The sequence below is a fragment of the Pelobates fuscus genome, chromosome 2 (assembly GCF_036172605.1).
Source record: "Pelobates fuscus isolate aPelFus1 chromosome 2, aPelFus1.pri, whole genome shotgun sequence".
Taxonomy (NCBI): domain Eukaryota; kingdom Metazoa; phylum Chordata; class Amphibia; order Anura; family Pelobatidae; genus Pelobates; species Pelobates fuscus.
Genome location: NC_086318.1, coordinates 222,578,664 through 222,604,892, shown reverse-complemented (window position 1 = coordinate 222,604,892; position 26,229 = coordinate 222,578,664). Strand labels below are relative to the sequence as shown.

The 26,229-nt window shown below is 40.9% G+C and overlaps 1 protein-coding gene across 1 annotated transcript in view; it reads right to left on the bottom strand.

Annotated features, from left to right (window-relative positions):
• SMYD3 (SET and MYND domain containing 3) overlaps positions 1-26,229 on the bottom strand; it is an 839,309-nt gene that overhangs the window by 206,795 nt on the left and 606,285 nt on the right. The window contains exon 8 of the mRNA XM_063443201.1: positions 24,665-24,775. Coding sequence (XP_063299271.1) covers positions 24,665-24,775 — 111 coding nt within the window. The remainder of the gene's footprint in view (positions 1-24,664; positions 24,776-26,229) is intronic.

Sequence of the window (26,229 nt, the reverse complement as noted above, 5' to 3'; positions counted from 1 at the left end):
ACAACTGAAAGTGATGGCAACCAGGACAGCCTGCGAACTATCTTCAAATTGGTCAATGAAGATGATTGACCTGCCTGAATTATGTCGCAGATTGCCATGTTGTCGGTATAACCTTTAACTGTCATGCCAGACCAGGATTCTCTATGTGAATGGATCCGCTATTTATCGAGCAAATTTGACCAAGGCCGGTGTCTCGCTTGATGAGCAGGTAATGTAACGTATTGCGACACCCAAGTTGTGGTTTTTAAAAGTACCTTGAGATTCCTATGTCGGAGAAAGAGAAAAAAGAAGAGAGGGAAAGGAGGTAGAAACAAGAGGAAAGGAACTGTGGTTGACGGAGAAGAGAGGAGGGAAAAATTGATGTTTAGCATAGTGTAGTTCTTAGAGACATAGCGGATAGTTTAGTATCCTTAGGCTCCGAGGGTGCTGAAGATTCCCAGGATAGCTACTATATAGAAGGGAGATTTAGGAAGGCGTCGTGCCATGAACGCTTGGAATTACCTCAAGGAAAGAGGAGGGGAAAATGAGCAAGGTTTGTTAGAAACAGGACGATTGTTTACAGATAGTGATTTTGAATAAACGTATGACGAGTTATCGAGGCAAGGCGAGGCAAGGCGGGAAATCAAGCCCCCGTACCCGAATACCCCATCGTGGAAATGCGTGGCCTTGTAGAGGCAGTAGATTGAAACATGAACGAAAATGTACTTGTACCTGCTAGAGACAGGAGACAATAATGAACCAGTAACTGTTTAAATGGTAGAATGCTGTTCTAAACCTGAACTTAAGGTGTAGTTTTAAAAAGGCAGGATATAATGAAGGTTTCCTCTAATATATTATTATTAACCTCCTCTTAATTAACCGGATTAGATTATGCCATTATTCAGATTAAGTTACTGTTGCGGTCACCGGCCCGCCGAGCCTCACGGCCGTGCCCGACCGGCACGACCGCACCGACTACACGAGCTTACCTGCTCGTCGGCGAGCCGGGAACCGCGCACGTAGTTCTTCCGGGCATCACGCCCGAATCCAATATGGCGCCGACCACGTGGTCGCGTCTATGGATAGCCCCGCCCCCGAGAATTATACTAACGTGTGCGTGACGTCACGACGTCAACGCACACGCACGTTCTGGGGTCAGAGGTCGCCCTCTGACCAATCATAGCTTAGAGAGGGGTATTTAAACCCCTAATTCACCCCAGTACTTTGCCATGTCGTGGTTTCAGTTTCCTGGTTCCCTGAAAGTGCTATTCTCGTGTTTCTGATTTCCTGGTATCCTGATCCTTGGCGTTTCCCTGTTTATTCTGATCTCTGGTTTCCCTGACTTGGCTTGTCTTATCGGTATTGAGTATTTTCTGGCTTCCTTGACCTCGGCTTTCCCTTTGACCATTCTCTGTCTCTAGCGTATTAGTCCGGCCATTCTAAGGTCCGGTTTGCGCTCTATCCTGTTATTTTCCTTTTCTTACTTATGTATATGTTTACATAGTTTCTGCGTGCTGGACCACATTACTAGTCGTGACATTACGACATGGCCATCGATCCTGCAGAACTATGCAAACATATGATCGCCTGTGAAAATAGGGTGGAGGATATGGACCACAGGTTAGACCAATTTGCCCAGGCATTTCAGACCTTGCTCCAGAGGACTGCCTATTTAGAGGTCCCTCCTGTACCACCTGTGGTTCCGCCACCTGTAGTGGTTCCCGTACCACATAAACCACCGTCCATAACCTTGTCACCGCCCCCTCGCTATGGAGGTGATTCTAAGGAATTCAGAGGTTTTTTAAACCAAATTGAATACCACTTTGAGGCCTCCCCAGGTTCATTCCCAACAGATAGATCTAAAATAGGCTATCTGATGAACCAATTAACTGGAAAAGCCTTGACCTGGGCTAACCCCTTATGGGAAAGTGGTGACGCAGTAGCCCGTGATTACAGTACCTTTCTTACGGCCTTTAAGGCTACGTTTGAACCTAAAGGCAGGGAGAAGAACGCTGCCAAAGCCCTTATGAGAATCAAGCAAGGCAGTCGTTCTGTAGCCGATTATGCAATAGAGTTCAGGACATTAGCGTCTGAGGTTGATTGGACCAATAGTGGTCTGGTGGCTGCTTTCTCAGAAGGTCTAGCTGAGAGTATACAAGATGAGACTGCAGCTAGAGACCTTCCGGTTAATCTTAATGAGTTTATTGCCTACATGATAGACATTGATAACCGGCTCAGAGAGAGAGAGAAAAACAAACAACGTAACAGACGTTCTAATTTGTCCATAGCTCCTCATTTCTCTAACCCAGTGGTGAGTAGCCAAACGCCTCTTCCAGAACCTGAACCCATGCAATTGGGTAGCGCTAAACTCCCTGAGGCAGAGAGACAACACAGACATAACGAGGGGTTATGTATGTATTGTGGCAAGAAGGGACATCTAAGATCGTCATGCCCGGTTCGGCCAGAAAACTTGCACACCTAAGGCACGTACGGGGACCGACCTTAGGTGTGATGTATATGTCCCCTAAATTGACTAAGAACCGTTTCCTTGTCAAAGTAACCTTATCTTTCAAGAACACTACTGTTCAGTGTGAGGCTATGATTGACTCTGGGGCAGCGGAGAATTTCCTAGACAAAGAATTCTCTGCAAAACATCTCCTGCCCTTAAGACATAAAGAGAAACCTATAGCAGTCGAGGCCATTGATGGAAGGCCTCTTACCCAGCCTTTCATCACACACGAAACTCTGCCAATCACTGTTTCAGTGGGTATTCTCCACTCTGAAGAAATGACCTTTCAAATCATATCTTCACCTACAGTTCCGATAATACTCGGTTTCCCTTGGCTCCTGAAACACAATCCACGTTTGGATTGGATTGAAGGAGAGATTGTGAGTTGGGGTGAGAGATGCAAAGGTGTTTGCTTTAAGCAAATCCCATAACCTATTGGTACCATTAATGTTCCTGTTGCACCTCCCTTGACCACACAAATTCCACCGCAGTATATGGATTTGAAAGAGGTATTTAACAAGGTCCAGTCAGAAGGGTTACCTCCTCATAGACCTTATGACTGTACCATAAACTTATTACCAGGGACTATGCCTCCCAAGGGAGGAGTCTATGCCTTGTCCCCCCAGGAAAATCTTTGTTTGGAGGAATATATTAAGGATGCTCTCAGAAAGGGTCATATCCGTAGGTCCTCCTCACCAGCCGGGGCTGGATTCTTCTTTGTCTCTAAAAAAGAAGGAGACCTACGTCCCTGTATTGATTATAGGGGTTTGAATAGGATTACCATAAAAAATGCCTACCCTATTCCCCTTATATCAGAGCTGTTTGACAGATTGAAGGGAGCTCGAGTCTTTACCAAGCTCGATCTCCGAAGTGCATACAATCTAGTCAGGATTAAGGACGGTCACGAATGGATGACCGCATTTAACACCAGAATGGGACATTACGAATACCTGGTTATGCCGTTTGGATTATGTAACGCTCCAGCGGTATTCCAGGATTTTATTAACGATGTCCTAAGAGAGTACCTTCACATGTTCGTTCTAGTGTACTTGGACGACATTCTCATCTATTCCCCAGACCTAGAGACACATCACGAACATGTGAGAATTGTACTGAAAACCCTGTTACAGAACGGCCTTTACTGTAAACTGGAGAAATGCCAGTTTGACCAAACGGAGATACAATTCCTTGGATACATTATATCTCCGTCTGGTTTCCAGATGGATCCCCGCAAACTGGAGGCAGTCTTACAGTGGCCATTACCCAAGGGCCTTAAAGCCACTCAACGCTTTATAGGTTTTGTGAATTACTACCGCAAATTCATAAAGGGATTTTCCTCCGTGATTTCCCCTATAACCAATTTAACCAAAAAAGGAGCAAATTGTATATCTTGGCCCAAAGAAGCAAGAGAGGCATTTGAACTGTTAAAATCTTTATTTTCTTCAGCACCTGTCCTGACCCATCCTGATCCAACCAAACCATTTATCCTAGAGGTGGATGCATCAGAGACAGGAGTTGGAGCCATTCTGTCTCAAAGAGAAAGTCCTGATACACCTTTACATCCCTGTGGATTTTACTCTCGCAAACTCACACCTGCAGAGAAGAATTATGACATAGGGAATAGGGAACTTTTGGCCATTGTACTTGCCCTTAAGGAATGGAGGCATCTCTTGGAAGGTTCCAAAGAGCCACTTTTGATCTTTACTGATCATAAGAATTTGGCTTATATTGGGGACGCTAAGAGACTGTCCTCTCGTCAGGCTAGATGGTCATTGTTCCTCTCCCGATTCAATTTCATAATTACGTACAGGCCTGGTACTAAAAACACCAAGGCAGATGCGCTTTCTAGGCAGTTTGAGACAGATGAAGTTCCGGAACAGGTGATATATCCTATTATACCTCCTGAATGCCTCATTGCCACTACAGTTTCCGAAGTGTCTTCTCCACTCTTCTGTGCCATAATAGCAGATCAAACTCAGGCACCTGTGGGAAAACCTCCGGACAAACTGTATGTGTCACCTCAGTTTCGAAATAAGGTACTAGATTTGTTCCATGACAACCTCACAGCAGGCCATCCTGGAGTCCATAAAACTCTCTCTGCCATCTCCCGGAGGTTTTGGTGGCCTGCTCTTAGAAACGATATCAAAGAATATGTTGGGGCATGTCAAATATGTGCCGTTTCTAAAGTTCCTCCTAGATCGCCTCCTGGACTGTTACAACCACTGCCCATACCTAGTGCTCCTTGGACCCACTTAGCCATGGATTTCATTGTGGATCTACCCAGTTCAAACGGGTTTAATACAGTCCTTATGGTCATTGATAGATTCACGAAGATGGCACATTTCGTCCCACTTAAAAAATTACCATCTGCTCAAGATCTAGTTCAAATATTCTTGAGAGAGATCTTTCGGTTGCACGGTGTACCCAAAAGCATAGTATCTGACAGAGGTACCCAGTTTGTTTCTAGGTTTTGGCGTTCCTTTTGTAAGCAATTGGGCATCGAACTCTCCTTTTCGTCGGCGTATCACCCTCAAACAAATGGAGCAGCAGAGAGGGCGAATCAGTCTTTAGAAGCCTATTTACGTTGCTTTATAAATGCCAATCAATCTAACTGGTGTGAGCTCTTACCCATGGCTGAGTTCGCCAGGAACAACGCCACTCATGAATCTTCTAATCATAGTCCATTCTTTGTAAATCAGGGTTATCACCCCGCTGTTTTTCCTTCTGAATTCTCAGACACGGAAATTCCTGCCTTGAACACCCATTTAGAATCGATTCATGATACCTGGGATTCCGTCCATTCAGCTCTGCAAAAAGCTTCATTACGAGCAAAGGCCCAAGCTGACAAAAAACGGGGCGCTAATCCTGTATATCTTCCAGGTGACAGGGTGTGGCTCTCCACAAAACATATCAAACTTAAGGTCCCGTCCATGAAATTTGCCCCTCGGTACATAGGTCCCTTTCGAGTTACCCAACGTATCAATCCAGTGACCTATTCTTTGGCACTACCGGCTCATATGAGAATTGCGAATACTTTCCATGTGTCTCTGCTCAAGCCCCTTACTTGCAATCGCTACACCAGGTTATCCACTCCTCCTCCGCCCTTGGTAGTGGGTGATCAAGAAGAATATGAAGTCCGTTCTATCATGGACTCCAAATTATCCAGAGGTGTCTTGTCCTATCTCGTTGACTGGAAGGGTTATGGTCCCGAGGAACGTTGTTGGGTTCCTGCTGACCGGGTCCATGCGCCCCGTCTTATCCGGTCATTTCACAACCGCTTTCCTCTTAAGCCGGGTCCTTCCCGCCCGGTGCGCGGTCTTCGAGTGGGGGGTACTGTTGCGGTCACCGGCCCGCCGAGCCTCACGGCCGTGCCCGACCGGCACGACCGCACCGACTACACGAGCTTACCTGCTCGTCGGCGAGCCGGGAACCGCGCACGTAGTTCTTCCGGGCATCACGCCCGAATCCAATATGGCGCCGACCATGTGGTCGCGTCTATGGATAGCCCCGCCCCCGAGAATTATACTAACGTGTGCGTGACGTCACGACGTCAACGCACACGCACGTTCTGGGGTCAGAGGTCGCCCTCTGACCAATCATAGCTTAGAGAGGGGTATTTAAACCCCTAATTCACCCCAGTACTTTGCCATGTCGTGGTTTCAGTTTCCTGGTTCCCTGAAAGTGCTATTCTCGTGTTTCTGATTTCCTGGTATCCTGATCCTTGGCGTTTCCCTGGTTATTCTGATCTCTGGTTTCCCTGACTTGGCTTGTCTTATCGGTATTGAGTATTTTCTGGCTTCCTTGACCTCGGCTTTCTCTTTGACCATTCTCTGTCTCTAGCGTATTAGTCCGGCCATTCTAAGGTCCGGTTTACGCTCTATCCTGTTATTTTCCTTTTCTTACTTATGTATATGTTTACATAGTTTCTGCGTGCTGGACCACATTACTAGTCGTGACAGTTACTTAATGGGTTGTAGTTAAGTAGATGAAAGTAGGTAACATCAATGCGTAACATATGTTAAATGTACCTATTTTCCTACCCGTGGTCAAGTTATCCCATTAGCCCAAGCCCCCTTGCGCCAATTTTGCAGAGAATCAATATTACTGTTCGGGGTGAGCTAATGACTCCCAATGATGCTGTGTAGGTGGACTTGAGCCTCCTGCAGCACAGAGGTTTATCTCTCTATGTGCAGCATTTCTTACTAAACTGCACATACAGACTCCAGGCACCATGACCACTTCCAATCACTGAAATGGTCAGAGTGCTTGGTGTAACCCTTTAATTTTGTGGTGCATGAGAAAGTATATGAAATGTGTGTGCTTGTAAGTCATTAAATTGTATCATACACATTTTAGAATTATAAAATATATTTAAAATTCATAGACCGGGAAAATATAGTGAATGCTAAAATGGATGCATCATACATTGTCACAATCATCGACGGTACTCACCTGTCCTAGGGCGCCCGCAACGCCCTGGAGGTCAGTCTGCAGCGATTATGGTGTCTGTGGCTGCTGCACCCCAGATTACATCCTCTCTACAGCCAGGGAACTCAGAGTGTTTGTTCAAGCATTCCGAGATGGCAGCCGCTGCATGAAGAGACTGGTCTGCAGATCAGAGGTTGGAGGAGGTTTGGCTGAGGGGTCGGTGCTTGGTTGTTTTGCTGCCTGCCTCATAACTCCTAGCATTTGTTTCCCTGTGTTCCCTGACTTTGCCTGCTCTCTGGATTTTGCCGATTGCTGCCTGCCCTGACCTCTGGACCATCTGACTTTGATTTCTGCCTGACCCTTCTTCAGATACCTTTGCCTTGTATTTTTCGTAAAGCCCCATGTGCCATCATTGAACCAACAGAATTCTGTTCTCAACCTCAGAATATCTGTTCCTCGGTAGCAGTATCACAATACATACAAAGTTTCGGCCTAAAAATGGCCTTTTTCATGATCACAGTCGCTTCGTGATTTGTCTAATCATCATGATTAACATGATCTGTGACTGGATATGTCCCTGAAGGCGGTGGATCTGGAAGTGCAATGAGACAAATTGCAAGTGGAGTGAGTGGAAATTTTGAGCCCTGCTCTACAGTTTACAAAGAATAGTTGAATAAATAAAAAAAAACCATAAAGAGGTTCCACTGAAGGAAAAACACATCTTGTTAATGGGAAAGGTCAAGGAAGAATAGCTTAAGTCATTCAAAATTTCAAAACCAAAAACTTCAAAACAAATTTAATTTACTGCAACGCTGGTTTATTGCATCTCATAATTGCATCTCAAATTGCATATCTCTCAAAACATGAGCAATATTTCAGCCAATTGACCTTCTACTGGTGATCAAAAGTAATGTACATGATAAGAGTGACAGAGCTCCTGTACTCCGAATGTGTTCCTCCACCAGGTCCGCTTCCTAGCTGCTACGGGGGACTCTGGAGTGCTTCATACCCAGTTACCGAAGCTTGACTAGCTGCAGCTCCCTTCTTCCAGGCAGGTATTGTCCCCTCTGCCTTTGTCTCTTCAGATTTCCTTCCAGGCAGGTAGCATCGTCTCTGCCTATTCCTCTGCAGCTTCACCTTCCCAAGCAGGTAATAACAGCACTGCTTATAATGATTGCTCCTGTCTTTATAAAGACACTCTCTTTAATTTGTCCTCTGGCTAAAGGAACCGTGCAGTCAGCCAACAGGTCCAAGGACTCTGTGACTGGGATCCCTAAAAATCCACACAGGACACACAGTTCCAAAAAGAACTAACATACAAAGCTTCATTTCGAACTAGGACTAGACTTTGGAGACTAGTCTTTAAACATATGGTGACAACCATAAAAATATAAACAACATATATAAGGTGGAGAACAAGCAAAATAATAAATTCTCAATTTTACTCTAGACTTTACAATTTAAACCTAGACTCCCGCACACATACCCAGTCTGATCAAGAGATAGAATCTTACCTATCCTTGGTAGACCTCCCCAGACTGAACTCTGACCAACTAAATATTTAACTTCAACCTTTTTCATTAGCTGAAATCAAGGCTGTCATAAAAAAGTTGCCCTCACACGGAGCAGATGGCTTCACTAACTTGCATTATACAAAATTTAACATACTTGCCCTCGTCTCCTACAAGTTTTCCATAACACTACTGAAACGGGCATATTAACCCCATAGATGCTATTGGTCACTATCGTTACCATTCCGAAACAAGACAAATCCCCAGACACATGTAAAAACCATTCTATTACAAGACCATGCCCTATCTCAGATTTTACCAGCAAAACCCAAAGTAGTGTTTAGGGGTGCTGCTAACCTAAATAGACTTTTGGTAAAAAATCACATCAAGAAAACAAAAACTACCACCTTTCTAGACAAAGGAAAGGGCTTCTATGGATGCGGCACATGCCTAGCGTGCAGGAATACAAATAACAAAAAAAGACACATTAAGAAATTTAAAAATGTTAATAATAATGAGGAATTCCCCATTAAAGACCTTATAACCTGCCATTCAAACAATATAATATATTTATTGGAGTGCCCCTGTGGTTTAAAATATGTGGGACGCACCAAACGAAATCTACACACTAGGATTGAAGAACACACTAGAAACATTAAGAAAAAATTTGAGGGACATAGTGTATCACACCATTTCACTTTGGCACATAATAGTGATCCTACCCAACTCCAATTCATGGGTATACATAAGGTTAAGGGCAACTGGCGAGGAGGGGACCTTAACAAGTTATTAAGACAGAGTGAGATGAGGTGGATATTCAACCTTGGGACTTTAAGACCCTGGGGTTTGAATATAGACTTCGAACTCTGCCACTTTATTTAAACAGGTATATTTTATTTATTGGGTCTCATCAAGCTTATTCAATTTCTCCTGCAACTTATTACACTTCCCTTTTTTTTATATAATATTAAATATATCCTTCTTTACATTATATGTGTATGTCACTCCTCTATTCAGTGGCGTATTACCCATATTTCAGCTTAATACCTACTGTGAATACCACTTAAAGAATATAGATTTAACCCCCTATTGGATACAATAAATATCCAAAAGGACATCTACTTCAGCACATACTTATTTAATACTATCTCTTTAAGAAAATGTATCACCTTAGACGCACCTTATGCACTTTAAATATTCTAAGAACCACCAACTATATTTATATTATATTCATATTATATAAACCTTTTTGATACCTTATTATATCTATCATTATTATTGTATAATTCTTTATTTATTATTATTTCTATTCTCCGTTTTTTATTTTATTTCTTTTTTTTATTTTGTACACACACCCCTATATGGACATTACTTGTCTATCATGCCGGAGGGGGAGGAGCCAACGGACGTGTCGACACGCCTTAGGGGTGGGACGCACCGACACGCCTGCAAACCACTCCCTCCTACACCTCAATCCCCTCCCTCCGACCTGCACGCATGGGAGATGTGCGGCATGGTCGGAGTGCCTGGGAGGTTCCGGGCGGCGGCTAAGTGGCGATCACGTGGGTTCGTGATGTTACTTCCGCCAACCGCCCGGACGGATCGAAAATACTTCCGCCAACCAACACTGCCCACCAATGAAAATAATAGCAAATAAAGGCGCAAACAGTTCCAACCCATTAAAGGCACACACACATATCCTCCCACATAAGCAAGATGTAAACTTGACTATGATTGGACAAAATGTATTTAGCTCATTAAAGGGGAAGGCCCAAGAGACATTTAAAATGGAAGATTCAGAGGACCAACATTACAGCTGACTGAAGAAGCTCTATTTGAGAGTGAAACGCGTATTGGCCATTTTTAAAGGACTTTAATTGAGGACTTTTTGAAACATTTGTTTTTATATTTATTTTATACCAATAAATTTGTTATTTTTATTCAAGATCCCACTTAAGTCCTTTTTTGGAGCCTCCAAAGAATCTTCATAGGGGTAGTGCCATCCCCATTTAAATTGGCGCAAAACCTATATACCTAGAGCCGGGACCCATAGGCTCAGGACCAGGTGAGCACCACATTTACTAACACATACCTGTGTTTTTATTGTCACAATCTACACATTGGTCCGCTCTCTCTTTTTATATCTTTGAGAATTTCTCCAAGTCGAAGTAGAAGGGTGGTGCTACCATAAAAAGCACACAAGCCTCAATACGGAGCCAGCGTTTTCTATATACAAGCTCCCTGAAATGTGAGTGTATAATTCATCACGATATTATTATAATTATTGCATTGCCACTTTAAATACCATCTGCACTATATTGTATCCTTTTGTATTTTATTTGACATGTACTTCATACTGTACCATTGAATGAAACAACGCTTGGTAAGCTAGATATGTGTTTGAGCGCTCCACTTATAGGTGTAGGTCTCTGTCACTTACACCGCACTAAAATCTACACATTTGTTTAGTGGAATAGAGGATATTTCCACACAAGTGTATAGAGCTGCCTGTAAATCACTTCTCTTTTGAGCACTTTTGTTATACACATTCCTCTGTAAAAAGAGGTAACCTTTGATTGGTATTCACATGTAAAAACTACTGTTCAATTCCACTTAACACCGATGCAAAAATATACACCAGAATGCGGTCCAATTGAATAGGACCAATCCTACCATCACTAATTAACGATGATCAGACTGGGTTTGCATTAGGTAGACAGGAGCTGGACAACACCCGCAAACTTTCAATTGCAATGTAACAGATTAGGGGGACTGCTGGGGGAGGTCTTTGCTGGCGCTTGACACTGAAAAAGCATTTGACCGCTTGGGTTCATTCCTGAAAAAAATACCTGATAGTCACCGGATTTCCCCCACTTGTAGTCCAAAAGATATTGGCTTTGTACTCCTCTCCCTTGGCACAAGTCACAAGACAGGGATGTCCCCTCTCCCCTCTTCTCTATGCTTGCCTTAGAACCATTACTATACTCTGTAAGAGACCCCACTGAAATACATGGTGTGTCAGTACTGGGTAAATAACTCAAGGTAAGTGCATTTACAGATGATATCCTCCTGTACCTCAACAATCCTTGCTACCTCAAATGCTCTTAATAGAAAACTATAGGTTGGTGTCCTACTACTCCCTTAATCCTAGCAAAACACAGGCACTTAGTGTGGGGCTCCCCTCAGAGCTTATGACCTCCATCTGCAGAGACTTTTAAATGGAGGAACAATATTATCAAATACTTAGGTTTAACTGTCACAAAAAAACAGCAGATTTGTACTCTGCCATATACATTAAAACGTGGAACAGCTGTAGAACACAGCTACAGCAGTGGGCTCCGAGGTTTCTCTACTGAACAGAACGCATACTATCTTTTAAAATGACAATACTACCCTTACTGCAATACCTCTTTTGCGCTATCCCGATAACACTGCCCCTATCCTATCAATGCATTCTGACCTGGCGATGTTTATATGGGCTGGTGGAAAACCTACAGTGGCTAGGAGACTGATGCAAGCGCCTGTGCGATCCAGGGGTCTGGCAGTCCCAGATGTCCAAACATACTACCAGGCTACTGTGCTGGTAATTACCACTGCACATCTCCTGATACAAACTAACACCGGGGTTGACGGTTTGGGAACAAATGTGCATAAATGGTAACACTCCACCGTTCTGTAAGCCAATCTGCATGTGCTATAAATTGCTATCTTACCACATTCCTTTTTCCGTCATCTAAACCCGCCCAGCAATGGGATCTGGACCTCCAATGCAAGATCTCACCGAAACAATGGGATTCCCTAATTAACTCCCCCAGGTGCCTAATCGAGTCCTCGACTCACATAGAACAACACAGAAAGATTCTGTACTGCTGATACAGGTGCCGACCAGACTACACATAATTTTCCCTTCCACATCTCCCAAATGTTGGAGATGTGACATAGAAGAAGGTACTATGCTTCATGAGTGGTGGCAATGCACTGCTCTGACCTCCTACTGGAAAATGGTCCGAACACTAATAGCGCAGGTGACTGATTGCTCACTGCCATTTACGCTCTAAACATTTATTTTACTAGATTTGCAACCATCACCACCAAAATCTCAAAAAGAAGATAATATTGCATATACTTTTAACGGCAGAACAATTGATTGCTAGAGCCTGATAATGCTGTCTGGCGCCCCCAATCTCAGCTTAAAATGTGAGAGAAACAACACATATACGAAAAATGCTATTAAACCATATTCCCCCCGCCCCCCTTCACCTTCCCCCTATGCTTTATACTAGTCCTTTGGACCACATGGAGATTGTATAACCCACACCACACTGTAACGGCATAGGATATGATGACAGAGGTTGTTTACATTAGGTTAAAATATGAACCTAGCGATCAACCATGGAATGTTGTTGTTGAACAGTAAACAACACTTACCCGTTTTATAGCATTAACCCCTTAAGGACAGAGCTTCAGAAGCTTGACTTACGCTTAATGACACAAGCAATTTTTGCATTTTCTTGCTGTTTGCGTTCAACTGCAATTTGCATCTCTCTCATTTATTGCACCGACACATATTATATACTGTTTTTTAAAGGACAGAAAGGGCTTTAATTTGATATAACATATAAATATATAAATGCTTACTTATTATAAAAAAAATACAGAAAAATGCAAAAAAATGAAAAATATTGGTTTTTTTTACAGTTTTTGCAATCATAATGTGTGCATAATTAGTGCAGGTTAAGGAAAGTAATTAAAAATAAATTCATTTATTTGTTCTGATTTACAGAATATATAATGTGTCTGGGATTTTAAGTTTTTTTTGGTAGTTACAGGTCACAAAGCACAAGGAGTAAAATAAAATTTTAATATGGAGCGATTTTAGAATTTGGTATGTTTGTCTTGTAAGTCTAATAGCCATAAAATAAAACAAAATTGCCACACAAAAGTATATATTTATATAAAGTAGACATCACAGGCTATTTACCTAAGGTTGTTTTGACACTTTCTACGTAGCCATTTTACCGCCAACCTCTGCTAAATATTGGAGTAAAATTGTGTTTTTGGGGGGTTTTCGCACACAAACGTATAACAAAGAACTTCTCATGTGTATTTTGTAAAGTTGGTGTGTGCTATTCCTGTACAAGGTTTTATTATGTGTTCAGTTACTTCTGCTGAGTACAACGGTACCCCCATTGTATGTCTTTGGCACTATTTTGTGAAGCTACAGTGCCATATAGGAGACCTGTCCTTTTCAGTATTCACAGTAGAATTTTGAGAGACGGATATAATGAGCCTATGCTTCCATTTGGGGTATTATAACAGTTTGACTGTTCAAAAACCCCCACAAAGGCCTACCATTCGTAAAAGTAGACACTCCAGGGTATCTCATAAGGTGCATATTGTGCCTTAACATGCCCCCATTTTTTTACCATTACATGCCAAAGTATGTGGTAAAAAATAATTGTGTGCATTTTTTACATACGGATTGCATTTTTGCTGGGCATTTTGTATATTTCATATGTGCCACTAAGTTCAAACCCCCCAAAGTATGCTCAGCTAAGTCTTCTGAGTAAAAGGACACCCCCATTGTATGTCTATGGCACTATTTCGTGAAGCTACAGTGCCATACAGGAGACCTGTCCTTTTCAGTATTCACAGTAGAATTTTGAGAGACGGATTTAATGAGCCTATGCTTCCATTTGGGGTATTATAACAGTTTGACTGTTCAAAAACCCCCACAAAGGCCTACCATTTGTAAAAGTAGACACTCCAGGGTATCTCATAAGGTGCATATTGTGCCTTAACATGCCCCCATTTTTTTACCATTACATGCCAAAGTATGTGGTAAAAAATAATTTTGTGCATTTTTTACATACGGATTGCATTTTTGCTGGGCATTTTGTATATTTCATATGTGCCACTAAGTTCAAACCCCCCAAATTATGCTCAGCTAAGTCTTCTGAGTAAAAGGACACCCCCATTGTATGTCTATGGCACTATTTCGTGAAGCTACAGTGCCATACAGGAGACCTGTCCTTTTCAGTATTCACAGTTGAATTTTGAGAGACGGATTTAATGAGCCTATGCTTCCATTTGGGGTATTATAACAGTTTGACTGTTCAAAAAAAAAAAACCACAAAGGCCTACCATTTGTAAAAGTAGACACTCCAGGGTATATCATAAGGTGCATATTGTGCCTTAGCATGCCCCCATTTATTCACCAATATATGCCAAAGTATGTGGTAAAAAATAATTTTGTGCATTTTTTGACATACGGATTGCATTTTTGCTGGGCATTTTGTATATTTCATATGTGCCACTAAGTTCAAAACCTTCAAATTATGCTCAGCTAAGTCTTCTGAGTAAAAAGACATCCCCAATGAATGTCTTTGGCACTATTTTGTGAAGCTACAGTGGCATATTGGAGACCAAGCCATATCAGTTTTTACAGAACTTTGAATTTTGACGCTGGACCTATGTGCAATTTCCAAGCATCTTCGTAAGTTTTAAATTCAAACTACCGTATATACTCGAGTATAAGCCGACCCGAATATAAGCCGAGGCCCCTAATTTTATCCCAAAAAACTGGGAAAACTTATTGACTCGAGTATAAGACTAGGGTGGGAAATGCAGCAGCTACTGGTAAATTTCTAAATAAAATTAGATCCTAAAAAAAATATATTAATTGAATATTTATTTACAGTGTGTGTATAATGAATGCAGTGTGTGCGTATGAGTGCAGCGTGTGTGTATGAGTGCAGTGTGTGTATGAGTGCAGTGTGTGTGTGCATGAATGCAGTGTGTGTGCATGAATGCAGTGTGTGTGTATGAATGCAGTGTGTGAATGCAGTGTGTGCAGGGCCGGTGCAAGGATATTTGCCGCCGTAGGCAAAACATTTTTTGCCGCCCCCTCCCCCCCCATATGTCCTGACTTCCCCTCCTCCTCCCTCAGTGGTCCTTACCTCCCCACCCCCGTGTTCCTTCACTCCCCCCCCCCAGTGGTCCTGACTCACCCCTCCCCTAGTGGTCCTTACCCTCCCCTCCCCTAGTGGTCCTTACTTCCCCCTCCCCTCCCATAGTGGTCCTTATCCCACCCCCTCCCTCTCATAGTGGTCCTTATCCCCCTTCTCCCTCCCATAGTGTTCCTTATCCCCCCCCCCATCCCTCCCATAGTGGTCCATATACCCCCCCCTCCCTCCCATAGTGGTCCTTATACCCCCCCTCCCTCCCATAGTGGTCCTTATACCCCCCCTCCCTCCCATAGTGGTCCTTATCCCACCCCCTCCCATAGTGGTCCTTATCCCCCCTCCCTCCCATAGTGGTCCTTATACCCCCCTCCCTCCCATAGTGGTCCTTATCCCCCCCCTCCCTCCCATAGTGGTCCTTATCCCCCCCCTCCCTCCCATAGTGGTCCTTATACCCCCCTCCCTCCCATAGTGGTCCTTATCCCCCCTCCCTCCCATAGTGGTCCTTATACCCCCCCTCCCTCCCATAGCGGTCCTTATACCCCCCTCCCTCCCATAGTGGTCCTTAACCCACCCCCTCCCTCCCATAGTGGTCCTTATACCCCCCCCTCCCATAGTGGTCCTTATACCCCCCCCTCCCATAGTGGTCCTTATACCCTCCCCCCCCCCTCCCATAGTGGTCCTTATACCCCCCCCCCTCCCATAGTGGTCCTTATACCCCTTTTTTTGTTATTATTAATTTTTTTATTATTATTATTATTTTTATATTATTATTTCTTATTTTATTAATATATTTTTTTTTCGTCCCCCCTCCCTGCTTGATATATGGCAGGGAGGGGGGCTCTCCTTCCCTGGTGGTCCAGTGGCAGTTCAGTGGGGGGGAGAGGGGGGCTGGCAGAGCTGTAACTTACCTGTTCTGCAGCTCCTGTCAGCTCTCTCCTCCTCTGCGCCGTCCGTTCTGCTCTTCTGTCAGCTCCCAGTGTAAATCTCGCGAGAGCCGCGGCTCTCGCGAGATTTACACTGGGAGCTGACCGAGGTGCTGACCGGACGGCGCAGAGGAGGAGAGAGCTGACAGGAGCTGCAGGAAAGGTAAGTTACAGCTCTGCCAGCCCCCCTCTCCCCCCAGTCTGTATTATGGCAATGCAAATTGCCATAATACAGACTATGACTCGAGTATAAGCCGAGTTGGGGTTTTTCAGCCCAAAAAATGGGCTGAAAAACTCGGCTTATACTCGAGTATATACGGTACCCCACAAAGGCCTACCATTTCTTAAAGTAGACACCCCAGGGTATTTCCAAAGGCATATTTTGAACCTTAGCGTGGGATAATTTTTCCGCTAGCTTGTACCAGGTGTAGTGGTAATAAGCGTTTTTTCTGCCTTTTTGACACACAAAGTGAGTTTGCACAGTATATTTTGCAAACCTTATGTGTACCACCACTCTATAATACTTTATATGTTGCTCAGCTATGTCGGCTGAGTACAAAAATACCCCCGTATGTACCTTTGCCAGGTATATGTGGACATCGGAGGGGCACATTTGGGACACAGCCATTCCATTTTTTTTCAAACTTTACATTTTTACGCTGTGCCCATGTCCCATTTTAGAGTATTTTACCAGGCTATATAATCCAAATACTCCATAAAGCCATACCATTTCTTAAAGAAGACATCCCAGGGTATTTCAAAAGGCATATTTTGAAAATTAGTGTGGGATAATTTTTCCGCTAGCTTGTACCAGGTGTAGTGGTAATAAGCGTTTTTTCTGCCTTTTTGACACACAAAGTGAGTTTGCACAGTATATTTTGCAAACATTTTGTGTACCACCACTCTATAATACTTTATATGTTGCTCAGCTATGTCGGCTGAGTACAAAAATACCCCCGTATGTACCTTTGCCCGGTATATGAGGACATCGGAGTGGCACATTTGGGACACAGCCATTCCATTTTTTTCAAACTTTACATTTTTACGCTGTGCCCATGTCCCATTTTAGAGTATTTTACCAGGCTATATAATCCAAATACCCCATAAAGCCATACCATTTCTTAAAGAAGACATCCCAGGGTATTTCAAAAGGCATATTTTGAACCTTAGCGTGGGATCATTTTTCCGCTAGCTTGTACCAGGTGTAGTGGTAATGAGCGTTATTAAATGTATTTTTTTACTTTTTAAAACTTTTTTTACTTTTTAAAACTATTTTTTTAACTTTTGTTTTGCTTATTCATTTTTTTAAAGTTTCCTAAACTTTCGTAAAACTTTTTTTTACAGATTTAACATTTTTCTAAGCTTTTTCTTTTACCGTTAACCCCTAACTAGCAGTAAGCAGCACTAACAGTAAATTCCCCATTTTCCCATAGCTCCCACCCACCCCAGCTAGCAAAATATTTAATTATACAATATTTAAATTAGTTAATTAAATTAATTTAACCCCTGAGGGTTAAAAAATAAATAAAAGTTAATCGTCAGGGGTTAAAAAAAAATTAGATCACAGTATAATACTGTGATCTGTATTTTGATCACTGTAGGCAGTGATAGACTGGCAGGCAAGGGGTTAATTTTTATTTGGACTGGGTAAAGGGTTTATTTTTTTTTATTTTTTACTTAAACGTTATTAAAACTTTTTTTTTACTTAATTTTTTAACTTTTTAAAGCTTATTTTAAAACTTTTTTTAACGTTAACCCCTAGTTAGCCTAACACTAAATCCCCCAATTCCCCACTAACTTCCACCCTCCCCAGCTAGCTAAATTTATAATTTTAAAATATTTAAATTAATTAATAAAATAAATTTAACCCCTGAGGGTTAAAAAAAAAAAAGAATTAACCCTCAGGGGTTAAGAAAAAAAATTAGATCATATTAAAATGTAATCCCTGCCAATTGATCACTGTAGTCAGTGATCAATTGGCAGGGAAGGGGTTAATTTTTTATTAATATGGGTAAAGGGGGGGTGGGATTTTAATTTAACTTTTTTTTTTTTTAACACCAGGGGGCAGGATCACTGAAGATCCGTCTCCCTGCACTTCACACTGAACCCGGAAGTGCAGGGAGGCGGAGGTGAGTATACAGAGCACATGTGCCCGCTCTGACATGCTGTCAGAGCGGGCACATGTACTCTGACAGCCCGATCCGGTGCTCCCGGTCTGCCTCTAATGCAGAGGCAGACCGGAGCACCATTAACCCCACGATCGCCGCGATTGCGGCGATCTGGGGTTAATTTTACCGCGTGACGGACGAGGTCCGTCACCCGTCGTTAAGGGCATCCCCAGGATGACGGACCTCGTCCGTCACCCGTCGTGAAGGGGTTAAAACATACTACCTGAAATGCTTAATGTTACTTGTGCAATAGCTATTTGTAAACTACAGTGGAAAGCCTACTGATGGTAACCCTTTACTCCCCCCACCCTCCCCCTACCCTTTTTTATTTTCTGTATTCCCTCCACCTTATTGATACAATAAAAACAAAAAATACATTCTCAAATATATAACATCATTAGAACTTTCCAAACTATTGGAATATAAAGATATATCAATGCAACATGGCAGTGTTTACAACATTCTAATTTGCATATTGAAATTATGCCAACAATGCATTTTTCAATGTAACTAACAGAGGACAACACTGGGTAACAAGCCTAAAGAAGTTCCCTTTTAAAACAAGGACATTCCAACCTTCCAACCCCAAACCAGGTGGGGAAAGCAGTCCAAATGGCCTCCATGTATCTACCTCCCCAAAACAGAACCCCATTCTAGACCAGTGCCCATAGTCAGTGTGAAGGGGACTGACCTGCAGTCCTCTCCAAGTACCAAGGTAACAGAAGATTCCGTTACCCAAAATATTAATTTTAAACATATAAAATACAACAAATAGCTCAAATAACTGCTGTTTACAATGATGTCATGACAGCAGGACACCTCTAAACCAAGTTGAACTACAGCAGAACTACAGAAGTTCATCCCAGATTGTTCTCTTTCAGCTGTGATGAGGCTATAGTGGATGATGATCTCCATAACTTGGTAGCTAAAGACAAATATGACAAATTGCAATTTCTGATTGCAACATACAGTTAGAATTAGAGTAAACTGCATGTGTCTTCTGTTAAAATGCTCACGTCATAACCAACATGGCTTGGGATCACTTTAAAAGGTTATTTCAACTACCATGACCATTTCGGCTTTTTGAAGAGGTCAAGGTTGAAGGAGTCTAGATGTGCAGTGTTTCTGCTTTAAACAATTCTTATTAAGAGGTATTTGCATTTGTGTGCTGGGGCAAGTTGCTGATTTTCCTCACAGGAAGTGACGAGGGTAGGGGATTTTCACGAGGTAGGAGAATTTGATAGAACACCGGACTGCCTAATGTCAATTCTGTGCATAAAATGTGTCTGTCACCAGAGTCGCCAAGGGAGATGATTTTCTCTCCACTCCCTTCCTTCCACACTGAAGGAATCCCTAAGTTGGAGACCCTATCTATCTGAACGTGAACTTGTCATCCAAATAAGGTTTGCTTTAATGTAGTGTTGCACTGGAAATCATATAGCAGCAAAAACCTGTGACTAAGTATATTAACCGTTAAATATTTAGTAATGGAATTGTTAGAGTAATCCACCAATAAAGCAATTACGAAACAAGATTTTTGATCTGTTTACAATACTGACTGGCACAAACAAAAGCTATTGTAAGGTAAACTGGCAGAGATCTGCTAAACCAGTGGTGGCTAATCTGTGACACTGAAGGAATCCCTAAGTTGGAGACCCTATCTATCTGAACGTGAACTTGTCATCCAAATAAGGTTTGCTTTAATGTAGTGTTGCACTGGAAATCATATAGCAGCAAAAACCTGTGACTAAGTATATTAACCGTTAAATATTTAGTAATGGAATTGTTAGAGTAATCCACCAATAAAGCAATTACGAAACAAGATTTTTGATCTGTTTACAATACTGACTGGCACAAACAAAAGCTATTGTAAGGTAAACTGGCAGAGATCTGCTAAACCAGTGGTGGCTAATCTGTGACATGCCCACTGTTGTGCATTATATATTTCATGATGCTAAGCAATGTAACTGGATATCAGGAAACACATTGAGCTAGCCATGACTTTATTATACTATACTAAGATAAGTTGCACAGAGAAGTAGTAACAGGTAGATTCATACTCAAAATAGATGAGAGGAAGGATTTCTGGCGCTTGTTTTGTATACATTTGGCAGCTGATACTTCCCAAACCAGAGTTTCTTCTTTATGGCCATGGAATAGGTGATACTGGAAAGGGCATAGGGAAGCAGCATCTTTAGGGTGCTCACAGGTCTGTATAGGTGTTGTGTGGTATATATAAAAAAAAGTGCATGAGATCAGATATAGTGTAATCTTTCTTTAGATCGGTGAATATAAGAATAAAGGAAAAATACCCACAATTTTCTGGAACTTATGATCAGCTCCAGATGTATACACCTACGCAGTATGATCCCCACATGTGGATATGCGGGTGCTTTTGGGTCTTTGATGGTGGGTGTCCCAGGTCAGTGGGTAGCTTTGGTGTCAGAAGTGAGTGTATTTATCTTCAAAAGCAGCATGAAATTCTCCAGTATAAAAATGAAACTAAAACCGGATATAGTGCTCTCTGTTATAAGTAGAAAGAAAATAATAAAATGAGGTATACACACAGGGAGAGCAAGCCAGGTATTGCTCAATCCCATACGGCATAGGTGGTATCTTCCCCACCAAGGAAATAAAAGGGTGAATCCTCCAGATAAAATCTTCAATGGTAAAATCAGGTCCAATTTTAGAGAAAACTAGTTTTATGTAGAGACAACTTAATAGAATCAAAATACAGCTAAAAACACGTTTTGTCACATAGGCTTTCTCAAAGTACTTACTCAGAACCTGAACAAGCGAGTTCTGATAAGTTTATGAAAATATCTTAATCATATGACTCTATTCATCTAAACAAGGATGGCATGATAAAATAATAAAATGCTTATTTAAAATAAAATCAGAATTATCAGTGTTGTTTTCATTTAAGACATGTTTCATGATCAACTGCATGAAACCCTTAATTAACACATTTTGAAGAAAATATTGCTGTGCTTTAAAGGTGCAATGATTGATGACTCAATGTGGGCATTTTAATGCAATTATCTGCAATGCAAGTCATGACATCTATTAGAAGTTGTTAGGAAGTTTAAAATTATGTTGTTGGGTTTTTTAAGCAACGTAAAAAGGCAGTATAACTTAGAATTACTTTCTTAGATTTTAAGGATTGTAAAAATACAATTTTGGATAAAAATGCTTACACAGGATCCTTGTTTTAATAGTAAACTAGAAACATGTATACTTATGATACGGAATAAAAAAGTAATGGGAAAAAAAAAATTCTCTTTAGATCTCCAGACTCCTTTTTCTTTCTAGCTTATACACAACTGTATTAGGCCCATGCATGGCTTAGATTCTATATCAGGGGTAGGCAACCGTCGTCACTTAAGATATTATTATTATTATAGGTATTTATATAGCGCCAACTTATTCCGCAGCGCTTTAAAAATAACTGAGACATTTAGAAAATAATACAGGAAAAATAGGTAGATAAGGATCCTGCTCAAACAAGCTTACAGTCTAGAGTTGTAGACTAGATCTCCCACGATGATGTTACAGCCATAATGCTAGCAAAACATCAAGGGAGGTGTAGCCCACAACATGTGGAGTTCTGAAGGTTGCCTATCCCTGTTCTAAATGAACCAAAACACTTAATGTACTGCAATTACACTCTTTCGGCGTCAGCACCACATTGGCTTGGTCTGTGTCTAGAATTTCTCTCTATCATGCTAAGCAGTCATACAACTGTGATGACAAAACAGTGACAAAACTGTCCACTACTTTAAATAAAGATTTAATAAGGATAAGATGCCAAACATGACATCTCCATGTGAAGTTACATATTTGTTCTACTTATGCACATGCAAAAGATTAGTGAATGTATCAGCATGTACTGGTTCCATTCCAGAAATCTACTATTCAAGAATATATTATTCGCACAATATAACTCAGTCTTATCTCTAGCTTAATATAATGCTTTGAGCTAGTACTCTTTTGTTATTGAAACATTTAGTGTACATGTTGATCTGCTCATGCCTCTACTAGTATTTTGTTAGTATGACCATTTACCAGTTTAGTAACTTTATTTTGTGTTCCCTCTACATTAATGCCTTTTTGAAGCACTGGTCTCTCAAACTGAAATGATGCACCTATTAATTTGTGTGGTTCGGAAGATAACTGCTGTACCTGAAATCTATTTGAATTTCAGAGATATATTGGTATTCTCCAAAATACTATATTGTTGTTGTATAATATTTTAAATATCTACAGGAAACAATCTAGTGGTAAAGGGGACAAACAATGCACTATTCTTTAATAATTAATTTCTGTAATTTCAAAAGTGGCTAATTTAGAAATGGTGAAACTTTGCTGTCACAGCTTTTTGTTCAAAGCCTGCCCTAGGCAGTTAGGGGCTCAGGCATCCCTCCCCCCATATTTAAATTTTCCCCACCCCTTCCTGTCAAGGCAGCACTTTGACTGAAAGACACTTTCTTACTGATGCATTCACTGACATACACTCACTAAAAGATACAGTCATTGGCACACATACTGTTTAACCAACACACATTTTCACTGACAGACACACACACTCACTGACGGACAAACACTCTCATATACACTGACAAACAATTACATAAACACTCACTGATTTGACACACTCTGAGAGACACACATTATTACTCAGACATACACTGACAGACTTACACTCAGTGACAGACACACACACTCACTGACAGATGCATACACTCATTGACAGACACCTACACACACTCTCATATACACTGACAAACAATTACATACACACTCACTGATTTGACACACTGACAGACACATTCTATTACTCAGACACACACAGACTCACACTTACTAACAGACGCACACACTCACTGACAGATGCATACACTCATTGACAGACACACACTCTCATATAAACTGACAAACAATGACATACACAATCACTGATTTGACAAACTCTGACAGACACACACTATTACTCAAACACACACTGACGCACACTCATTGACAGACGCACACACTGAAAGACGCACACATTCACTGACAGACACATACACTCACTGACAGACACACACACTCACTGACAGACATACACACACTCACTCACATTCACTCACAGTCACACACACACACATAATTTTCCCCCACACACTCACAAATTATTATTATTTTTTTTAATTTTAATTTAAATTCACCCAACCTCCCGGGGAGACCTGGAGTGGATTACTTACCTGCGGACCAGTAGGGCTGCTGTGAGGGTAGATAGGAGGTGGACAGGCAGAGTAGGTGTCGAGGGAGCTCTAATATTCCTGCTCAGATCCCTCGCACGCCGCTTAGTGATGCAGGGAGCCGGTGTGGCATCATATACTGGCTCACTGGCTCACGGCTCATGCTCCCTCGCTGCCTGCTGCGATAGAAGCTGCCGCCCGCCTCGGGGGGGCTCAAAAGTGGCCAGCCAGCTATTGAGCCCCCCAGGACACGAGGCAAACAAGGCATCCGCCTGGGCGTTTAGGGGTGGCTTTTTTGCAGCCCCTTGCAAAGTGCCACCCAAGTCAAATGCCTTGTTTGCCTCGTGTAAGATACATCACTGGGTAAAGAGGGTGTCTATAGTGTTACCAAAAGGCAGTAACTAGATAGTCCCCAATGCACCCAAACTCTCCTCTTCCACTGAATTAAAGGACTGGGCTGTGGAGCAATAATATCTTTGGTTTGCTGTTTTTTAAAATGATTTACACAGTCTGATAACCTTCCCATTTCATGATTTCTTTTTAATACAAACATGTCAAAGAAAGAGATCACATCTATATAAGATAGTTTTGGACAGTAGCAATTAAGAAGCAGGAAGTTATGGTAAGAGAGAGGAACCGACATGTTAGGAAAGGAAATTGCAGACCATAATTAGTGCTTTCATTACCTAAAATACTAAGAGCATGATTATGCTTTCCATGTGAGACAGTAATCGTTTATCACATCTCTTAAATACAGCTTTTTATATGTTATGTTCTTAAATCTTCTAAAAGCGATCTGGGAGAGCTAAATTGCAGTGCAGACAAATTCTCTACTAACAGAGTTAATTGCAATCCATGAAATATGATAAAAGCTGTAAATTGAAAAACATTTCTGAGTGTTTTTACTCAATGCACAGGTGACACCAATCAACATATTGTACCTTATCTCTTGACAGGCACTGATGACAATCACACGTGAAGCAGTACTGACGCTGAAGTTGGCTCTGGCGTTGATGTGTAGGCATCATGACATCAATGTAACTGATAGTAAGCTGTAGATGACAATTATTATTATTTTATAATTTATATCGCACCAGCAAATTCCGTAGCACAATACAATGGGATAACAGAATATATATATATATATACACACACACACACATATATATATATATATATATATATATATATATACATATATACATACATATTATTATTATTATGTTATTATTTATATAGCGCCAAAAAACAGTTGGTGGACACATACACATACATACAAGAATGAGAGATAACACACTGTCATATGTTAAGCATGTAGAATTTATTAATTTATTATAGAGAAAAAAAAACACAAAACCTCAGAATGTAAAATAGATATGTAATTCCCTAATGCGTCCTTAAAAGATAAATACACAATCAACAGTCAAAATGTTTTATTTAAAAGAGCTGAGCATTCTGTTGCTTTTTGTTACATTACTACATCAATATGATTGATGGAGAAGGTTATCTTGTATGCTGTTTGGTAGTTTTAGCATTTTCTATATCTTCCTCTTGACAGTTACCAGGTTAATGGCTTCAATAAACTCTACTAACACTTTCAAAACTGGGAATATGAATGCTGAAGGACTGTCAATGATGTCAATACTACCAACTTACAGGTATAGGTCATTAATGTGAAAAAACTGAAACGCAAACCTTATATTTGACTCTGTAACTTTTGAAAACACCATAAAACCTGTACATGAAGGGTACTGTTATACTCAGGAGACTTCGCTGAACACAAATATTAGTGTTTCAAAACAGTAAAACGTATCACAACAATTATATCGTCAGTGTAAGTGCCATTTGTGTGTGAAAATGCAAAAAATGTCACTGTCACTGACGATATCGTCGTTGTAATATATTTTACTGTTTTGAAACACTAATATTTGTGTTCAGTGAAGTCTTCCGGGTAAAACAGTACCCCCCATGCACAGGTTTTATGGTGTCTTGGAAAGTTACAGGGTTAAATATAGTGCTAGCAAATTAAATTCCCTATAGTTTCAGCATGGGTTGTCAGGCAGGTCCCGCTAATTGTAATTAATAAAATGACCTAATTATGTAAAATTATTACATAAATATATGCGTAGAATTATTATATATATAGGTGTGTATATATATATGTGTGCATATATATGTATATAATTTTTTTTATTATTTTTATTTATATATAGGTATATATTTAGTGATATATACGTATATACTTATGTATATAGATATATATATATATTATTTCGTTCTACATGTATTTTGATATCAATATATATATATTAATTGTAAAATACAGTTAGAACGAAATTTTGCCTATTTATATGTTTTATCTATTTATTTTGTATTATTTTTTTTTTTTTAACGGATTTAAATATATTTATTTATTTTTTATTATATATACATATATATAATAAAATATATATATATTTAATCAATATCATTGTACGTGTATTTTGATGTTAATATATATATAATT